Genomic DNA, 22321 nt, shown 5'->3' with positions numbered 1-22321 from the left:
AACAACTTTTCCATCACTATTGTGGCCAGAAAGAGTCCTTGTAGGTTTTAAAGTTCGCCTGCCTATTGAATTCAATGGCGGTTCGCACGGTTCGCGCGTTCGCGAACAATACCGGAAGTTCGAGTCCGCCGTTCGCGAACCGAAAATTTTAGGTTCGCGACATCACTAGTTCTTAACTCCCTGGAGGTCTCTCCCACATATATCAAATTACATTTGCACATTGCAACATAAATAACCATATTAGATCTACAGTTCATGAAAGTTTTTATCTCAAACTTTTTATTTGTATTGGGATTTGTAAACCATTTTGTTGGAATTATGTTTCTGCATGCTTTGCAATGTCCGCATTTGTAGAAACCTTTGGTTTCTCTAAACCATGTTCTTGGTTTTGGTATCGAATAATGGCTGTTAGTTAAAATATCGTTTAGATTTTGTGTTCATCTATTTGTGATTAGGTTTTTTTTGTTATTACCTCCAGTAAGTCAGGATCGTCTGTCAGTATGTGCCAATGTTTCTGAAAGATCTGACGTATTTTGTGATTGTTTTCATCAAAAGTGCCTATGACTCTTATGGATTGTTCCTTTTCCTTTATTGGTGTGCAGCCTGTTGTGGCATTTCTTAGTAAAGATCTTCTGTCTGAGGCTTTCACTCTTTGATAGGCTTTCTTGACAGATTGGTTAGGGTACCCCCTCTCTTTAAACCTTTTTCTCAGTTCAAGTGCCTCTTTCTCAAAGTCCTTGTCTTTACTACAGTTTCTCCTAGCCCTTAGGTATTGTCCCGTTGGTATACCTAATTTTTTATTTTTTGGGTAAAAGCTTTTCCATTCAAGCAGGCTGTTAGTTGATGTACTCTTGCTATACAATTTAGTGTTCAAAACACCATCATTGTCTTTGATAATCTAGGAATACAATTATTGTTCCATCTACTGTGTGTGTATATTTAATTCCATAAATGTTGTTATTTAACCATTTCATGAAATCTAGAAAATCATTTTTTGTGCCAGACCATAGTATTAGCACATCATTAATGTACCTCAAATATAAGTCCATATACTTCATATATGGATTAGCATGCTGATTTATTATGCTCATTTGTTGTATCCAAGCCAAAAACAGGTTGGCATATGTGTGTGCGCAACAAGTGCCCATCGCTGTTCCCCTCTTTTGAACTTATATTTTGTTATCAATAAGAAAGTAATTGTGTGTTAGGACAAAATTTAGTAGATCAATAGTGAAGTCATCATTCAAACTCCCTTTTGGATTTACAGTCTTTTGAGAATGTCTTACTGCCTCAAGTCCTAGATCGTGTATGATGTTGGAGTAGAGATTTTCTACATCAATACTAGCCAGTAGTACATTATCATCCACTATCATGTTTTCTAAATGATTTAGTACATCATTTGTGTCCTGTACATATGATGTCATGGTGTGTACAAATTTCCTAAGTTTTTTATCTAGGAAGATACAGACTTTTTCTGTGAGACACCCATTGCCCGATACAATGGGCCTACCTGGAGGGTCCATTAGATTTTTGTGTACCTTGGGGAGACTATAGAATGTGGCTATTCTTGCCATTTTGTTCATCATGTACTGATGTTCATCTTTAGTCATTAGTCTTTCATTGACTCCCCAATCAAGCATTGCTGTTAATTCATCTATAAATCTCTCTGTAGGGTCTGTTCTGATAACACAATAGTTTTCACTATTATCAAGTATGTCCTTACACATTTTTAAATATTTGTCATTTGTCATGATTACTGTATTGCCACCCTTATCTGCATTTTTGAGTGTAATGTCAGGATTATTTTTTAGTTCAGTCAGTGCTGTTCTTTCTTTGTAGCTTAAGTTTTTACCAGTTGCACTTTTAGTATCTAGTATTTCGAGTTCAGTCATTACTAGGGCCACAAATGTATCTATCAGTGGGTATTTAGATATCATTGGTATAAATGTACTTTTGCCTTTTACTAGACTCTTATCAGCATTATCTAAAGGATTCTTGTTTTCATTTAATAGTTCAATTTCATGGTCCTCTATTTCAATCCCTAAGTCATTCAATTGATTTTGGTTCATATTTTTATGGAATTTATGTAATGCCAGTTTCCTGGCAAATAAATGTGTGTCCTTAACCCAATCAAACTTGCTATATCTCGTTGTTGGTATAAAAGATAGTCCTTTTCCTAATAATGTGTGATGTTCCTTTCTCAATGGAATGTTAGCCAAATGTATTATTTAAAAGTCTGTGTTATTTATTTCTGTTTGTTGTATCCTCTGCCCCTGTACTGCTGCCTCGTTCTTAGTGTTCTCCTATGGGGGAACAGATCTTTCTCTTAAAAAATACGTATAATTGCAGGTTCATTTAGAGCAACTGTACTCTCTTCTGATACTAGGGCCTCTATTTACCAAGGTCTGGCGGACCTGATCCGACAGTGCGGATCAGGTCCGACAGACCTTGCTAAATACGGAGAGCAATACGCTCGCCGTATTCAGCATTGCACCAGCAGCTCAGAAGAGCTGCTGGTGCAACATCGCCCCTGCAGACTCGCGGCCAATCAGCCGCCAGCAGGGGGGTGTCAATCAACCCGATCATACTCGATCGGGTTGAATTGCGTCGATGTCTGTCTGCCTGCTCAGAGCAGGCAGACAGGTTATGGAGCAGTGGTCTTTGTGACCGCTGCTTCATAACTGCTGTTTCTGGTGAGCCTGCAGGCTCGCCAGAAACACGGGGCATCAAGCTCCATTCGGAGCTTGATAGATAGGCCCTTAGGTGTGTTTGTTCCTCTTCAGACGTATCTGATTCACTTACTGAGCTTTCTAACTGTTTAGTCTTGCTCTCCTGTTTTTCAGTGTTATATCTTGGGTTCCTTCTTTTATAGTGGTTTTTATACATGTTCCCTTTCTGGAGATCTGACCAGTCTCTTTGTAATTTTCTATTTTTCAATTCACTTAATTCTTCCTTTAATTTGTCAATATGGAATTAAATTTTTTGATCAAGTGCATCAAATTCCTTATGTGTATTATATTTGTTTGTTTGCACTTTAGCGTCTTCAACTAGCTTAGTCAACTGGTCATATTGTTTCTTTTCATACTCTGTCAGCAGCATAAGGTCTAAAGAGCACTTTGTTAATATCTCTTGCCATCTTGTTATAAAATTCTCATCGCTGATGTGAAAAGATGGTGCTAATTGTATGCGCAGACCTCTGGGTACTAATTTATTTTTGACATAGTTTTCAAGGCTAAAAATTTCCCAAAAGGATTTAACCTGCTTTTTCATTATCTTAGCAATATTTTTAAACAGCCCACGCAGTCCTTTTTAATACAACAGCCACACTCCTGGGCTATCATTAAAATAGTGGATGTGAGATACCCCCTATCGCCTAGCAATTGTAGCTGTATTTTTAAACGTTTGTGTATGTTGCATATATGTTAATAAAGTGTTAATTTTTATTATAAGTATTTTAAATGGAAAAGTTTAAAATTATGATTTTTTTATCACTTTTTGAGATATATAATTTAAAGTAATACCTAACTCAATTTTTGCTTTTTAATATAAATATAGACAACATGTTTAATAAAATCAACTCCACACCATTTCAGAGATCTAAACCCTACAGACGGCTAGATTACGAGTTCTGCGTTAGCCTTAAAAAGCAGCGTTAAGGGGTCCTAAGGCTGCTTTTTAATGCCCGCTGGTATTACGAGTCTGGCAAGTACAGGTGTACCGCTCACTTTTCTTCCGCGACTTTTGCCTACCGCAAATCCCCTTACATCAATTGCATATCCTATCTTTTTAATGGAATTTGCCTAACGCCGGTATTACGAGTTTTGGAAGAAGTGAGCGAAACAGCCTCTACCTCCAAGAGTCCTACCGCATTTAAAAGTCAGTAGTTAAGAGTTTTATGGGCTAACGCCGGAACATAAAGCTCTTAACTAAAGTGCTAACAAGTACACTAACACCCATAAACTACCTATGAACCCCTAAACCGAGGCCCCCCCACATCGCAAACACTATAATAAAATTATTTAACCCCTAATCTGCCGACCGGACACCGCCGCCACCTACATTATAGCTATGAACCCCTAATCTGCTGTCCCCAACATCGCCAACACCTATATTATATTTATTAACCCCTAATCTCCCCCCTCCCAACGTCGCCGCCACCTACCTACACTTATTAACCTCTAATCTGCAGAACGGACATCGCCGCCACTATAATAAATGTATTAACCCCTAAACCGCCACACTCCCACCTCGCAAACACTCTAATAAATTTTATTAACCCCTAATCTGCCCTCCCTAACATCGCCGCAACCTACCTACAATTATTAACCCCTAATCTCCCGCCCCCAACGTCGCCGCTACTATAATAAAGGTATTAACCCCTAAACCTAAGTCTAACCCTAACACCCACCTAAGTTAAATATAATTTAAATAAAACAAAATAAATTTACTATAATTAAATAAATTATTCCTATTTAAAAATAAATACTTACCTATAAAATAAACCATAAGATAGCTACAATATAACTAATAATTACATTGTACCTATTTTAGGATTTATATTTATTTTACAGGCAACTTTGTATTTATTTTAACTAGGTACAATAGCTATTAAATAGTTAATAACTATTTAATAGCTACCTAGCTAAAATAATTACAAAATTACCTGTAAAATAAATCCTAACCTAAGTTACAAATACACCTAACACTAAACTATCAATAAATCAATTAAATAAATTAACTACAATTATCTAAACTAAAATACAATTAAATAAACTAATCTATAATACAAAAAAACAAACACTAAATTACAAAAAATAAAAAAATATTACAAGAATTTTAATCTAATTACACCTAATCTAAGCCCCCTAATAAAATAAAAAAGCCCCCCAAAATAATAAAATTCCCTACCCTATGCTAAATTACAAAAGTAATCAGCTCTTCTACCAGCCCTTAAAAGGGCTTTTTGCGGGGCATTGCCCCAAAGTAATCAGCTCTTTTACCTGTAAAATAAAATACAAGACCCCCCAACATTACAACCCACCACCCACACACCTCTACTCTAAAACCCACCCGATCCCCCCTTAAAAAAAAATAACACTACCCCATTGAAGATCACCCTACCTTGAGCCGTGTTCACCCAGCCGGGCACCGATGGGCCAAAAGAGGACATCCGGAGTGGCAGAAGTCTTCATCCGATCAGGGCAGAAGAGGTCCTCCATCCAGCAGAAGTCTTCATCCAAGCGGCATCTTCTATCTTCATCCATCCAGAGTTGAGCGGGTCCTTCTTCAAGACATCCGACGCGGAGCATCCTCTTCTTCCCGATGACTAACAACGAATAAAGGTTTCTTTAAATGACGTCATACAAGATGGTGTCCCTCGAATACCGATTGGCTGATAGGATTCTATCAGCCAATCGGAATTAAGGTAGGAAAAATCCGATTGGCTGATGTAATCAGCCAATCGGATTGAAGTTCAATCCGATTGGCTGATTGGATCAGCCAATAGAATTCACCTCACATTCTATTGGCTGATCCAATCAGCCAATCGGATTTTTCCTACCTTAATTCCGATTGGCTGATAGAATCCTATCAGCAAATCGGAATTCGAGGGACGCCATCTTGGATGATGTCTTTTAAAGGAACCTTCATTCGTAGTTAGTCGTTGGGAAGAAGAGGATGCTCCGCGTCGGATGTCTTGAAGATGGACCCGCTCCGCGCCGGATGGATGAAGATAGAAGATGCCGCTTGGATGAAGACTTCTGCTGGATGGAGGACCTCTTCTGGGCCGATCAGATGAAGACTTCTGCTGCTCCGGATGTCCTCTTTTGGCCCATCGGTGCCCGGCTGGGTGAACATGGCTCAAGGTAGGGTGATCTTCAATGGGGTAGTGTTAGGTTTTTTTAAGGGGGGATCGGGTGGGTTTTAGAGTAGGGGTGTGTGGGTGGTGGGTTGTAATGTTGGGGGGGTCTTGTATTTTATTTTACAGGTAAAAGAGCTGATTACTTTGGGGCAATGCCCCACAAGAAGCGCTTTTAAGGGCTGGTAAAAGAGCTGATTACTTTTGTAATTTAGTATAGGGTAGGGAATTATATTATTTTGGGGGGCTTTTTTATTTTATTAGGGGGCTTAGATTAGGTGTAATTAGATTTTTTATTTTTTGTAATTTAGTGGGGTTTTTTGTACTATAGTTTAATTTATTTAATTGTATTTTAGTTTAGATAATTGTAGTTAATTTATTTAATTAATTTATTTATTGATAGTGTAGTGTTAGGTGTATTTGTAACTTAGGTTAGGATTTATTTTACAGGTAATTTTGTAATTATTTTAACTAGGTAGCTATTAAATAGTTATTAACTATTTAATAGCTATTGTACCTAGTTAAAATAAATACAAAGTTGCCTGTAAAATAAATATAAATCCTAAAATAGCTACAATGTAACTATTAGTTATATTGTAGCTATCTTATGGTTTATTTTATAGGTAAGTATTTATTTTTAAATAGGAATAATTTATTTAATTATAGTAAATTTATTTTGTTTTATTTAAATTATATTTAACTTAGGGGGGTGTTAGGGTTAGACTTAGGTTTAGGGTTTAATAACTTTATTATAGTAGCGGCGACATTGGGGGCGGGAGATTAGGGGTTAATAATTGTAGGTAGGTCGCGGCGATGTTAGGGAGGGCAGATTAGGGTTTAATAAAATTTATTATAGTGTTTGCGAGGCGGGAGTGTGGCGGTTTAGGGGTTAATACATTTATTATAGTGGCTGCGATGTCCGGTCGGCTGATTAGGGGTTAATAAGTGTAGGTAGGTGGCGGCGACGTTGGGGGCGGCAGATTAGGGGTTAATAAATATAATATAGGTGTCGGCGATGTTGGGGGCAGCAGATTAGGGGTTCATAGGGATAATGTAGGTGGCGGCGGTGTCCAGAGCGGCAGATTAGGGGTTAATAATATTATGCAGGTGTTAGCGAAAGTGGGGGCAGCAGATTAGAGGTTAATAAGTGTAAGGTTAGGGGTGTTTAGACTTGAGGTTCATGTTAGGGTGTTAGGTGTAGACTTAGAAAGTGTTTCCCCATAGGAAACAATGGGGCTGCGTTAGGTGAACGCTGCTTTTTTTGCAGGTGTTATGTTTTTTTTCAGCCAGCTCCACCCCATTGTTTCCTATGGGAAAATCGTGCACGAGCACGTTTTTCCAGCTTACCGCTACCGTAAGCAACACTGGTATTGAGGGTTGAAGGGGCGCTAAATTTGGCTCAACGATCGCTTTTCTGAGGCTAACGCAGCCATTCAGAAAACTCATAATACCAGCGTTGGCTTAAGGGAGCGCTGGAAAAAAAAAGGCTCGTTAGCCCCGCAAGTTTTTACTGACAAAACTCATAATCTAGGTGAGAGTTTTTATCAAAAATGATTTACATCATATCGGAGCCAGAACACATTTTGTACAATTGTTTTACCCTGCAGCTAATTATCTCTACCATCCCTCAGTTCAAAAGTACAAAAACATCTTACTGTGATGGCTATCATAGGCTCGCACCAAGCAGCCTCTGGAGTATAATTTTTCATCTATTTTTTTTTTAGAGATTATTCCATCTTCCTGGGTTAAAACTGTCAATAGATATTTCTGCAATCCTTTTATAGCATTACATAAAGATAGGGAGACGTGTCCCTTAAACCCCATAGTAGGCACATTGTACAAACACTCTGTATCAGTCTCTGGTTGGTGAATATGCATAGAGTGCATGCTTGCCAGACAGTCAGACAGACACCAATCATTGGCTGCAGATGCTCCCATATAAGCACAGGGGGTGTGTGCAAAATGTGTTAATTTAGTAGGTAACAATGAATAGATAAAACAAATATATTGCGAATTTCTTACAGACAAGCTATCACTACAGAACCTGAATTTACTAAATGCTATAATCTGCCGAATTATCTGTTTTTAGACAATGCTTCAAGTGGAAGACGTAAACTGCTTCTCTGTTGACTGGAGTGGAGGATCTCGTACTTTGTACTCACAAGCAACAGCCAATATCCAAGTTGTTGGAGCAGAGGTGGCCAATTTTATTAACACTCTTCAAGTAAGTAAACTACTTGCAACTGCTTTTATTGGTCTCACAAGACCTGCATATCTATATGTTCAAAATAAAGAATACAAATGCTACAAAAGTATTGTTATTAGGCTAGATTACAAGTGGAGCACAATCAATAGAAGAGAGGATGTTACGTTTTCCACAAACGTGGACAAAGAATATAGCATAATATAGTATTATAAGGGAATAGTTAAAGGGACATGTACCCAAATGAAGTATTAAAGAGTGATTCAACATATGTGTAAAAAGCTGACTAACAAATATCACATGATCATCTCTATGTATAAAAGCTAAATATTTTTTGCCTCAAGGTTTCTTCAGCAGCCACAACCCATTGTAAAATAACTTTAGCCAGCCAATCAAGATGCTAGTCATTGGCATGCAAGGGAGCATGCATCTGGCACGTGCATGCACAGTTATGTTATTTCCCTCCTACGTTTAAAGGGACATGAAACCCTTCTTTCATGATTCAGGTAGAGAATACAATTTTAAACAACTTTTCAATTCACTTCTATTATTTAATTTGCTTCCTTCTCTTGTTATCCTTTGCTGAAAGGTTTATCTAGGCAAGTTTATTAGCAGCAGAGAACCTAGATTCTAGCTGTTAATTGGTGGCTGAATATATATATATATATAAATTGTGATTGGCTCACCCATGAATTCAGTTAGAAACCATTAGTGCATTGCTGCTTCTTCAACAAATGATACCAAGAGAATGAAAAAACTTAGATAATAGAAGTAAATTAGAAAGTTGTTTAAAATTGTATTTTCTATCTGAATCATGAGAGAAAAAATTTGGGTTTCATGTCCCTTTAAGGATGTTAACTGGGATACTTCAGTGAAATCTCATGAGATCACTATAATGCAATGTATATCATCAGCCCCAATGAAGCTTATTGCCTTATTTTTCCCAACATTTTAACATGCAGGTGACAGTAGCTGGTGGGTAACTGTTCACAGAGAACTTACTCTGGTGAAATGAAGAAATTTTGAGGAAAAATATCTTCCTTTTTACATAGAGATGTTTTGCTGATAATATTTTTTCAGCTTTTTACAGTTATGCTGCATCATTTTCAAGTGGTTTAGCATATGGGTTTAAATATTTTAACCAAAACATATTAAAGCAGTTCAGGGAGAGCTATTAGTTTGCTTGTTGCGCTCGTATTACAAGTGATGAGTTAAGACTTGTAATAAACTGTTATTATATTAAGCATGACAATTAACAAGCACCGGGCGGACAAGGCTCACTTCTTCTTAACTATCGGCTGCAGGCTCGCTTATGAATCTCGCAGCTTTATATAGAATAAAACTAAAGTACTTGAACAACTCCACTACATACACACTAATGGCATAGCGCACCTTCTGCTTAGCGTATTAACTGCTTAAAATTCAAGCACTATCCAACATAAATTTCACTGCGTGCCCCATATAAATCTATTATATGAGTGATTAAGTGCACCTGTGCTATCCGACATGCAGATGTGACTATCGCTAGAGCGTTAAAAAATAAGGTTGCAGAGAAGCACTATTGATTGGGGGGGAACAATGCTAGCACAACATAGCATTAATATGTTTGTGCTGTACTTGTAATCTAAACCATTAAAAATGATTGTGCTGATCAATGTATTTTCTATGCAGGGCATATTGTGGAGTATTAGTTATTGAAATTAGTATCAGCTAAGTCTTGTTATATCTATTATTATAGGTTTTAATTTTCATGTTAATGTACCGTTTATAAAAATAAATTATTTTGAAAGCACATAATAAACATATTATGCATCTAATATGATTTTTCTCTTAGCTATAAAATGGAGATAATAGCAATATTTTTTACGATGCCATTACATTGATTTTGGAAATTGTTTGTTAGAGCAATTTTAGCCACCCTCTATCAATGGTAAACTTGATTGGTCACAGCCTGGGAGCGCATGCAGCTGGTGAGGCTGGAAGGAGAAACCCTGGAATTGGTAAAATAAGCGGTAAGTTCAGCTGGCAAATCTAGTGAATATATAATATAAATGATGCCCAACTGATTAGACATCAATTATACCATTTCCTTGACTTTAAATTGATGATTCATCAATTTGTAAGCTGTAAGGAATATAAAGGGAGTTATTTCAGGTTATGGAGAGAGGGGAATCAATTTAATTATGGAATCTAATGACATTTTTATTAACTGTTTATTTATTAAAAATAATAATTACAAATATTTAAACCAGGTTTGGATCCAGCTGGACCATTATTTGAAGGAACACCCACTGAAGTCAGACTTGATTTAACCGATGCTGTTTTGGTGCAAGTGATTCACACAAATGCAGCTGAATTTCTTCCTTATTTTGGTAAGATGTGAACTCGTTATTAGTTAACCTAGAAAAAATAATTAATTTGTAGGAGGTAAATTGTAAATGTCACATAGTAGATCTTATTATACATTTTTTTTGTTTCAGGTTTAGGAATAAAACAGCCAATTGGACATCTCGATTTCTATCCGAATGGGGGGGAATTTATGCCAGGATGTCCAAAAATCATAATCAACTTAAGTCTAGACATTGACAAAGTTTTTGAAGGCAAATATTCTATATTTATTTAAAAGAATATTAACTTTAATTCACAAATTATTAGGAACTACATTATCCTTGGCTAAATAGTGCTAGGGCACATTAAAAATAAAGATATGTATCCCCTAGTTTTTTAAAGCTTCAAGCACTCCCTAAAGACTCTTCTGTTCAGGGCTGCATACAACCTACACTGACCTTTCATAATACCAGTTCCTCTCCTCTATTGCTATCCACCATGAACCTCCTTAGAATGTAAGCCTAAGAGCCCAAATGCTTGCAGATCCCCTTCACAAGAGCTGACTACAACAGTGTGACTCTATGCAGGTCCCTCTACCCATTTGATCCCTATAATTGCTACCTTGTAAACCGCCTATGTTTATAGCACTGCAGAATCTGTTGGCGCTCTACAAATAACCGATAATAATAATAATAATAATAAAGATAATAACAAAATTAAGTATTTTTGTTAGTTTCCTATATTGTTTGATTTATTTAAATACCTAAATAAAATATAGCAAATAAGATATCAATTTCATATCATATAACTTTCTTTTCATAAGTCTTATATACACCTAGGATAACAATATTTTATCATAGTTTGTGCTAGGAATATTTATAATAATATTTAATGTATTGCATGTATCTTGTATTTCATAATATCTTATAATCTATTCTTATTAAAATATATTTAATAATTCATTTTAATTTTACAAAAACATTATTATTTTTTTACATTTTTTAGCAGAAATGTATAATCTGTTCTTTATCTTTTTTACTTGTATGTCTTATTGTATAATTATTTTATCAGGACTTGCGGAAACTGCTGGATGCCATCATGCACGAAGCAGAGGATACTATACCGATAGTATTCTACATCCTGATGGATACATTGGTTTCCCCAGCCCTTCCTACAGTGAATTTCAGAAAGTAAGTTTATACTTTAAGTGTCTTTTTATTTCTAGAGCTAAAAACAATATACAATAATTATATAAGGTCTATATTTTTTTAGGGACATTGTACTCCAAAATGTTGTATTGTCTATATTCAAGAACAATGTTTAAACATGCTGACAATTCTTTTAGCAGAAAAAAAATTTGAAGTAAAAATTTAGATTGAAGCTAAAATAGTTGTGTATTTCCTATTATTGCTTGTTGGGTGACAGGTACTTCCTGCTTACAGAAATCTTGGAAAAGTACTTCAACTTTATTGCAAAGATTAAAATTGAAAATACTCATAACGGCAATCCATTAAACAGTCTTAAGTGTTTTGTCTTGCCTTAACTTTACTCATGGTCTATGAGTAAGGCTTAGGCACGCCGAAACGCGTAAGACTGCGCACAACACATGCAGACAGAGAGCTACATGGATGTCTGCCACAGCTAGCTTGACCAAATATGAGTACAGCGTTAGCTGCTAACTTAAGATCTTATTATCAATACAGATTAATTAGGTGCAAGAACTGCATGATTACCTCTCCCAACCTGACACACTTTTTTTTACATATTTAACCGGGATTTATAGGTACTGCTTATTATTGCCTAGAAGCTCTTTCTCTTTTATATTGACTACAGTTGATAACAAACCCCCTTCTCTTGTTGTATCCTTAACTCCCTGCTTACACTCATAAACTGATCCTTTTTGCTAGTCCTTATTGGCTTCTAGGTACTTCCTCCTTAGTCTTATTGGCAGACACATACAATTGCTGTTTATCAAGAAGTACAGAACTAATACTCCTGTATTTGGTTTAAACAGATTTTGGTTCACTTTTTTCAGGCAAGTAATTTACATGTTTAACTGCTGCACTTTCAAATTGATGGTTTCAATTACAGTACATTGTCCCTTTAAATGCTTTATAAATCATACCAACATGTCTTCTCTCTGGCCTAGATTACAAGTTGAACACTATTGATACTGCAGGAATAGTGCACAATATGGTATTACAAGTCAACTGTAAAATAGTTGTACCAGAGAGTATTCCTGTTTGTGGCCGACTTTTTTTTAGTGCACCCTATACTTTCAGTGGATTGAGCGGGTGGAGTATAAAATTGCTCATATTACAAGATATGAGTTGTTGTGCTCATAATAGCACTACAGAAATGATGCACCTTCAGATCTAAAGTAAAATGTTAGGGCTAGAATAAAAGTATAACACATTTATAATATGTCAAAGTTTAGTATTTCACACATACTGTACATATATATTGGGAACCCTCCCTAGTCTATCACCATCTCGTATACATTATCAATTTATATCACTGTAAAAAACTTTTATATATATCAAAATAACAAGAGTATTGCATTGAGCAATGATACTTTTTTATTCTACTAACTATACATTTATAAGATGACAAGCTTTCGGAAGAGTGTCTTCCTTTTTCAAGTATGAAGCAATACTGACCAATTTGATGGAATATACAGATTATATCTTAAAACACAGGCTAAAAAGACAAAGGGGCATATCTATCAAGATCTGTACGGAGCTTGAAACCCCGTGTTTGTGGCGAGCCTGCAGGCTCACCAGAAACACCAGTTATGAAGCAGCAGTCTAAAGACCGCTGCTCCATAACCTGTCCGCTTGCTCTGAGCAGGCGGACAGTCATCGCCGAAAATCAACCCAATCGAGTACGATCGGGTTGTTTGACACCCCCCTGCTAGCAGCCTATTGGCCGCGAATCTGCAGGGGGCGGCGTTGCACCAGCAGCTTACAAGAGCTGCTGGTGCAATGCTGAATACGGAGAGTGTATCAGGTCCGCCAGACCATTGATAAATATCCCCCCATGTGTTACAGAGGTCTGAATGCAGGGGGAGGAGGGGGTGTCGTAAAAATCATTATGGAGGTTTAGGAGACAGGCAGATAGTGTCAGTAAAAGATAACAGGCAGGGGAAATATATGGTTATACACAAAGCATATACTGACATTATATATCAACATAGAATCAATATGAATAAAGATGGAAAATTAGGTATACAGGGGAATGTAAGATAGTCAAAAAAGGAGAAAGGAAAGAAAGAAAAAAAAGGGGAATAATAATAATGACAAAAGTGTGGACATAGGCTTACCTCTGTACCTATGCATAGAGAGTTTGGAATATACAATGTAATTGACTACAGTATATGAAAGTACATTACAAACATTTTTGATCCACATTTAGTCCAGAATTTAGCAAGTTGAAGTGCATTATCATTTTCATTTCAAAGTTTTTTCTTTCCATGGTGTTTTTGAAGTTGCCTCTGAGAATCTTGATTTTGAGGTTTTGGATGGAGTGGTCAGGTTGGGTGAAATGGTGACCAACAGGGGTACAGTATTTTGTTTCACAGTGGTTTTTGATTGAGTGTCTGTGTAAGTTCATCCGAAGGTGCAGTTTTTGGCTTGTTTCTCCAATATAGCATCCCACTTCACATGCAGTGCAATGTATCATGTATACCACATTTGCAGATATACATGAATATGCTCCTTTAATGTTATAGGATTTACTCTTGTGATTAGCTGTGTTGCTTTCACAAATGTGTTGACATAGTTTATATACACAGTATATATTAAAATATAGTTTAAAAATGTGAGGACCTCCTCTATTTTTTCATTATTTACATGCACCTTCAGCATAGAGCACTTTTGGGTTAGCAAAAGCTGGAACCTGAGTTTGTTGTGTGGCCTATAGAAGTCTATTAAGTGAGGGCTTTAGCATGATTACTCTATCCCGCCTCCAGATGTTAGGGTTCCCAAGACATTCACTTGAGTGCTAACATTTTAGTTTCCGCTTGTAATATAAAAGTAAAAAAGGGTGCACTAGGGATTGCACACTATTGATTTTAGTTCACCATAACACGTAATTTATTACACTCTGCTTGTAATCTAATCTAATAATCAAAAGCTTGACAAAATAGAGAGAAATCACGCAAAATATTAGAGTGCTTTTTTGAGCATTATATTGTATTGTATGTGTCTGCACTTCATAAGTAGAACACTTGAAAGTGAGATAAACAGCTCTCATTATTATTATTATTATCGTTTATTTGTATAGAGCTGTAAAATTCTGCAGCACTGGTTACAGAAATAGTAGTATACAATTTCAAGAATGTTTGATAAGATACAAAAACATAACAGACTAAAAACATCTAGGACAGGAGGAAGTGGGCCCTGCTCCGGAGAGCTTACAGTCTACCAGTTGAGGGTGCAAATACATAGGGTTTGGGGTAGCTTTTCATGTGGATTGTAGTAGCAATATTGAGTCAAAGCAGTTCAAGAATTATTCTGGGTAGAATGAATAACAGAGGAGAGATGGTAAGTTTCTCTGAATAGGTGTGTTTTCAGAGAGTGTCTGAAGCTATACAAGGTTGGAGTCAGTCTTATGAAGTTTGGAATAGAGTTACAGAGGACAGTTAGAACTCCGCTTGTTATCTAGTCCAAAAGCAGCTATTTCAAATGACTTAAGTTAAAGGAGCTATTAGTATACAATTTAATACATTCCAGCAGGTGGAACAATGGGAACAAAATAAAGAGGAAAAAAGAAATCACAATACTGTAAAACATACAATGCAATGTATTATGTAATATATTAATTTCACTAATGTTTCCATATAAATGTGTATTTGGGGATTAAATAAATTATAAAAAATAGTCTGTTTAGGAACTTTAAAACCACATCCTGCTCTGGAATTGCAGTGCATTGTGGACTTTTTCTGGGATTATAGTTACAGGCAATTTATATTTTGTCCATGTTATTGTTGTCCTAGTATGTCCAAAACATATCTTAAAATCTGCATATTAACAGTGGGGGGTAAAGTTATTCTTTTCTACAAAATATATTTGCTTATTAAGGGTCAGATTACGAGTGAAGCGCTAATTAACGCTTCTGCTCAAGCATTAACTGCGCTAGAAGTAAGCTTTTTTCTCTTATCGGTGTGCGCTCATATTACGAGTTGAAAGTAAACTGTTTTTGCTCTGGTGCTAACCCGAAAAGCTCAAAAAGCTGAAGTTAGAATGTATCTCTATGTTAAATCCCTTTCCCTGCCTTTTTTTTCTAACACGTGAGACCTCATATCTTTGAGCCTTTATAACTTTTGTGTGCAATTTTTTTTTTAAAATAATGTTTATTAGATGGTGTTATTATTAATGTAAGTGTGTACTTTGTAATGTATTTGTTATGTGTTTTGTGCAACTTTTTTGTTTCACGAAACAGTTAACTAGAGCTCTGAGGATGCGGTAATCATTCTAGCATAAATCACGATTGCGCTCAAGCAATCGCGTTTGCTTTCAAATTGAAATAGCAGCAGTAAGCCTGATAAGCGCAAACCCCCTGCAATAAAAACATTTTCGCTTGGGCACAAACGTTTGTGCTCCACACGTAATCTGGCCCTTTCTTGGGTCAGTGTTATCTTCATGTACTGTATTGTAATTTTGTGTATGCTCATGCATTGTATATTGGGTCAGGGGTATGGCAAAACAGGCTGTACTGCCTGCATGAAGATTTGTGAAAAACATGCTTTTTAACCAAAGACTAGTTAGAGATGGCTCTATATTTAAACTGCACACATCTTTAGAGATACAGGGGATCATTTTGCCTGGTAGGATTATGTTAATAGTTAAATAATATTTACAATTCATTGCAAACAAATATCCCTTTAAATTAAAAGAACATGTTAAAGTGACACTAAACACAACATTGAATCTCCTATAAAAATTCCTTATTAACCCAAGTAAAATATCGCAAAATACATTTATAATTTCTGTTACCTACTTTTTACAGTCACCTCCCAACTGTCCTGATATTGTCATAGTTTGTGAGTCTTTTTACAATCACTCCTTGTCGCTGCAAATATGCTGGTTTCCAGAGGGTAACCAGGGACTGCTTAGCCCTGCCAATTGCACCCTCTACTATGACCAACCACACTCATGACATATCTGGCCCCTCCACCCAAAAAACACCAGTGCTCAACCACCTATAAGTCCCCCTCATGCCCCATAACAAAAATGTTGGGTGGTATGAGATTATGCTTTCTTTGCTTCTCACAAGGACTGGAGATCTGTAGTACATCTGTAGTTATCTATCGCCCCCCCTGGACCAACCTCCCAATTCCTTGCCAACTTTGCTGCCTGGCTGTAAAGCAGATTATGATGTCTGAGAAGACAAAAAAAGCCTAAGATTAAACCTCAGCTGCTGAGATTAGGATTTAGGTTTAAATATTGTTTTGTTGCGCTGATACATAAGGAAAGCACATAAATTACCTAAAAGGTAATGTGGATGCCTCAGTAACCAGTATAGCAGTTAATGTAAAGGTTAAGTAAGTGAAGTGACTCTATGGCTGCCACCTGTGAGAGTTTCACTGAACTTTTGCAGCAGAGCCGTTTACTTATCAACCAATAGCTTATACAACGTTGTACAGGAGTTATAGCATGGGATATACGCATCTGCATAATATGGAAGATCTATTGGTCTTAAGGAACAGCATATGGGGAGACAAGGTGAAGTGTAACATATGCAAAGATTGTGATAAACAAGTTAATACCTCACAAGTCGTTTACACACGAATATGACAGGTACCTGATAGTCTGAATGGAGGAGCAAAGTACAACAACCTTCGTTAGTCAGGTAGGCTAGCAGGGAGTCCGGCTGCGGTCAGGAGCGCAGAGAGATACACACAGTGCTGAGAAGTTCCGTGAAGCTGGCGTGTGACATCACCGCAGAGTGATCTGAAGATCCGGCAGTAGTCACAACAGTAATCTGGGAGTCAGAGCCGGAGCAGGTAAAAAAGAGAAAAGTCTGTCCTTTTTGGTGAAAGCACTCTATACTTTCAAACAGCCAAAACAAGCAGGATACTCGAGGGACTAGGCTGTAGTTCAGTGTCAGGAACGAAGTACAAAGTATACACAATAGGCTTAGAGAGATAGCTGCCACAATCAATACCAAGCAATTAATGAAGGGCTGCTGGGAATTTATAAGGATCTGGAATTGAGTGCAGAGAAATTTAAAGGTACAGCATGTATAGTAAGCTAACAAGAGTGTAACTGTTAGAATCCTGAATGAAGACCTGACAGGACCCCCCCTTCAAGGAGCAACTCCGGTGCTCAAGGTCTGGGACGATCAGGATTCCTGCGGTGAAACAAAGCGACCAATCTGGGAGCAGAGATGTTACTGGCAGGCTCCCATGAGTCGTCCTCCTGTGCATAACCCTTCCACCTAACCAAATACTTAAGAGTACCATGACAACGTCGAGAGTCCAGGATGGACTGTACCTCATATTCAGTGTTCGGGTCTATAGATACTTGAGGAGTCATAGCGGTAGAAGGAGAGTTCCTGAGTGCTTTGTAGGGTTTCAGAAGGGAAATGTGGAAGGTGGGATGGACCTTCATGGTATCAGGTAATTTGAGCCGAACTGCATTGATGTTGACAATGTGAGAGATAGAGTATGGTCCGATGTAGAGTGGAGAGAGTTTCCTAGAAGGAGTATTAAGATTAAGGTTCTTGGTAGATAACCAGACCAAGTCACTGATAGAGTAAATTGGAGGTGGCAATCTTTTCCTGTCGTAGTAGAACTTTTTAGTCCTTTTTGCGCCTTCGATGGCAGACTGTATGGATGAAAAGTTGGATGAAATAAGATCGGTGAGCTCAGATATGTTGGGAGATGAACTTTGGTTATCAGGTAGCATTTGGAATTTCGGGTGGAAACCATAATTTACGTAGAAAGGGGTTTTCTTAGTTGTGGAGTGAATTGTATTATTGAAAGATAACTCCGTATAAGGGAGATGACTGGACCATAATAGTTGCTGTGAGGAACAGAAGGTTCTGAGAAATTGTTCAAGCCACTGATTACACCTTTTGGTCTGGCCGTTGGTTTGTGGATGATAAGCTGTGGTAAGCCTTTTGTCGATGGAAAATACTTTACAAAACTCAGTCCACAATTTGCTGGAGAATTGGGTACCCCAGTCGCTTAGTATGGTGTTCGGGATTCCATGGTATTTGAACACATGAGTGATGAGTAATTGGATGGTTTCTGAAGCAGTGGGCAATTTATGATATGGGATGAAATGGGTAATTTTACTGAACAAATTGACGACAACGAGAATGGTTGTGTTGTCTAGAGATTTTGGTAGATCTACTATAAAGTCTAACGCAATCTCCAAACAAGGCCTGCTAGGAGTAGGTAGAGAAAGTAACAATCCATAAGGTGGGTGTTTTGCCTTTTTAGAAGTAGTACATTCTCCACAGGAAAGGATATGAGTTCTTATATCATTGGAGATTCTAGGCTACCAATAAGCTAAGTTATTGGGTTTTCTTGATACCTGGATGTCCAGAAAGAAGTGAGTCATGGGCAGATTGTAATAACATCTGCCTAAGGTTAGATGGTATGTACAATTTGTCTTGGAAATAATAGAACCCATCTTGTTTCTGATGTAGTTGAGTCAAAGGCTTTGTCAAGTCTGTCTGCTGTTCTTGCTGTAGACAAAGGTAGGAGTCAATGATAAAAGATATGAAATTCTCAGATGGAATGACAGTGTCTTCTGGAGCCTTGGAGTGTATGTGCGTGGGAAGCCTGGAGAGAGCATCTGCCTTGTGGTTTTTATATGCAGGTCGTTAGACAATTTGGTAGTTAAACCTAGAGAAGAATAGTTTCCACCTGACCTGCCTGGCTGAGAGAGTTCTTGTAGATTTGAGGTACTGTAGGTTCCTATGGTCAGTGTATATCACAGTCGGAATGGAGGTTCCCTCCAGGAGATGGCGCCAGTGCTCAAGTGAGAGTTTAATAGCTAATAATTCTTTATCCCCGATGGGATAGTTTTGTTCTGAAGTGGATAAACAGCGTGAATAAAAATCAACTGGATGTAAGGGTTGATTTATGCCTATGCGTTGAGATAAAACAGCCCCTACAGCAACGTCTGAGGTGTCTACCTCGAGAATTTACTGGAGGTTGGGGTTAGGAAAACTCAGTATAGGTGCTGTAGTGAATTTCATTTTCAGATATTCAAAGACCTTTTGGGTGTTTTGGTTCCAGATGAAAGGTACATTGGATTTATTTAGTGTTGTTAGGGGTTTGGTTATTTTAGAAAAGTTCTTGATGAATTTGCGATAAAAATTTGCGAAACCAAGAAACCTCTGAACCTCTTTTCTGGTGTTGGGGGTTGGCCATTCAACAATAGCCTAAATCTTAGTATCTTCCATATGAATACCTGGATACCTGAGGATGTTATGACATATCCAAGGAAGCTTATGCTTTGTGTGTTAAAAATGCACTTTTCAGGCTTTGCATTGAGAGAGTTATTCCTTAATCTGGAGAGAACCTGTTTTACATGTATTATATGCTCAGCTAAGGTTTTAGAATATATTAGGATGTCATCCAAATAAATGACAAGGAATACATCCAGGATGTCTTGAAAGAGGTCGTTAATCAAGTGCTGAAAAGTGGCTGGGGCATTACATAGCCCGAAGGGCATGACGGTGTACTCGTACAGGCCGTAGCGAGTACGAAATGTCATCAGCCACTCATCACCACTTCTCACACGAATTAAATTATAAGCTCCCCTTAAATCCAATTTGGTGAAACATTTCGCCCCTTCCAATCTTTCTATCAGTTCAGGGATTAGGGGTAATGGGTAGCGGTTCTTTATTGTAATTTTGTTTAACTATCTGTAGTCCACTATGGGCCGTAGGGAGCCGTCTTTGTTTTTAACAAAGAATATACCGGCTCCACCCGGCGAAGTGGATGGCCGTATAAATCCTTTTCTTAAATTCTTTTCAAGATAAGATTTTAAGTGAGTAAGTTCGGGTTTGGATAAGGGGAATATATGCCCATATGGAATCTCTGCACCTGGTACGAGTTCAATAGGGCAGTCATATTTTCTATGGGGCAGTAGATTTTCAGATTCGGTCTTACTAAAAACATCCGAACAATCCATGTATTCCACTGGTAATTGAATCTGAGATTCAATAGTGGTGGTATGCATAATGTTAACAGGGAAACAAGTTGTAGTACAAAACTTAGAGTTAAAGGATACAAGAAGAGTAGACCAAGTTATGTGAGGGTTATGTAGAGTTAACCAATTCAGACCCAAAATGACAGGGGATACGGGTGAGGAGATCACATCAAAAGTTAAATATTCCCTATGATGTTCAGGGGTGAAAACCAAAAGCGGTATGGTTTGGTACTCTACTGGACCTGATGAAATGGGTCTACCATCTATACCTCTCAAAAGAATGGGAGACATTTTTTGCACAAGTGGACTTTTATTTACAAGTGTGAAATCTATAACAAGCAGTTGCGCCAGAATCAATTATTGCGGGAACGTTGACCCGGTGGAGATCCCACTGAAAAAGAAGTGAGAGTTTACAGTAGGATGTTCTTGTGTCATAAGTACTACAACAATCAGTGGATAATAGGGACTTACCCTTATTTTGTCTCTGAAGTGAGGGACATTCTTTTACAGTGTGTTCGTCTGAGGCGCAATAGAGGCAGAGGTTGTTATCCCTTCTCCTGATCTTCTCTTGTGCACTCAGGGGCCCTTTCAGGAAGCCAATTTCCATTGGTTCACTGGTAGACTTACTACTGAAAGTTGTGGATGTTGTACTAGTGTGTTTTTTAGTATACGACTCTGGGTAAGACTTTTCATGATGTCTCTCCCTTAAGCGTCTGTCTATTGTGATGCTTAGATTGATTAGCCCTTCTAATGTGGGGGGTATTTCTGTGCGGGACAACTCATCTTTAACAGCTTCTGAAAGGCCCAGACGAAACTGATTTCTTAAAGACAAATTATTCCATTGGGAATCTTTTGCCCACCTTTTGAAGTCTGTAACATATTCCTCCACTATTCTTTTATTTTGTTTTAAAGCCCTGAGAGCTGTTTCAGCAGTTTGTTGCTTAAAGGGGTCTTTGTATAGTTGACCCATAGCTGAAAAAAACTATCTAGTGAATTGAGTATAGTCTCATTTGACTAAAAGAAGCTATTAGCCCAACTACGAGGTTCCCCTCTAAGGAATGAGATGGTAGTTAACACCCTAATTCTATCGTTGGGGTATGACTGGGGCTTAAGTGTAAAAAGCAGGAGACAGGCATTTTTAAAGTCTCTATAGTGTGACCTGTCCCCATAAAACTTTTCAGGTAAACTGACTTGAGGCTCTGGTATATGTGTTTTTGTTTCAAGTAAATCTTTTATGTAAGCCTTAAGCGCATCATTTTCTGCCTTAAGGGAATTTAGGCCATCTGTCAGTAAGTCAACTCTTTGATTGAGAGTCTGTAAGTGAGCTGTCATCTCAGCTGGGTCCATATTATTAGGGCTTGGTATTCTGTAAGGCAGACTAGGATGTCTGAGAAGACAAAAAAGGCTAAGATTAAACCTCAGCTGCTGAGATTAGTATTTAGGTTTAAATATTGTTTTGTTGCGCTGATACAGAAGGAAAGCACATAAATTACCTAAAAGGTAATGTGGATGCCTCAGTAACCAGCATAGCAGTTAATGTAAAGGTTAAGTAAGTGAAGTGACTCTATGGCTGCCACCTGTGAGAGTTTCACTGAACTTTTGCAGCAGTGCAGTTTACTTATCAACCAACAGCTTATACAATGTTGTACAGGAGTTTTAGCATGGGATATATATGCATTTGCCTAATATGGAAGATCTATTGGTCTTAAGGAACAGCATATGGAGAGACAAGGTGAAGTGTAACATATGCAAATATCGTGA

The 22321-nt window shown here is 37.5% G+C and overlaps 1 protein-coding gene across 4 annotated transcripts in view; it reads left to right on the top strand.

Annotated features, from left to right (window-relative positions):
• The window catches only part of LOC128640255 (pancreatic triacylglycerol lipase), a 165724-nt gene that overhangs the window by 84951 nt on the left and 58452 nt on the right, over positions 1-22321 (top strand). For all 4 annotated transcript variants that reach the window (XM_053692683.1, XM_053692682.1, XM_053692681.1 and 1 more), the window contains exons 5-9: positions 7947-8081; positions 9964-10072; positions 10313-10432; positions 10541-10660; positions 11460-11578. In XM_053692683.1, coding sequence (XP_053548658.1) covers positions 7947-8081; positions 9964-10072; positions 10313-10432; positions 10541-10660; positions 11460-11578 — 603 coding nt within the window. The remainder of the gene's footprint in view (positions 1-7946; positions 8082-9963; positions 10073-10312; positions 10433-10540; positions 10661-11459; positions 11579-22321) is intronic.

Source organism: Bombina bombina, chromosome 9 (genome assembly GCF_027579735.1).
Source record: "Bombina bombina isolate aBomBom1 chromosome 9, aBomBom1.pri, whole genome shotgun sequence".
NCBI classification, from domain to species: Eukaryota; Metazoa; Chordata; class Amphibia; order Anura; family Bombinatoridae; genus Bombina; species Bombina bombina.
The sequence above is the reverse complement of the archived record's forward strand: the minus strand, read 5'-3'. Positions and strand labels throughout refer to the sequence as shown.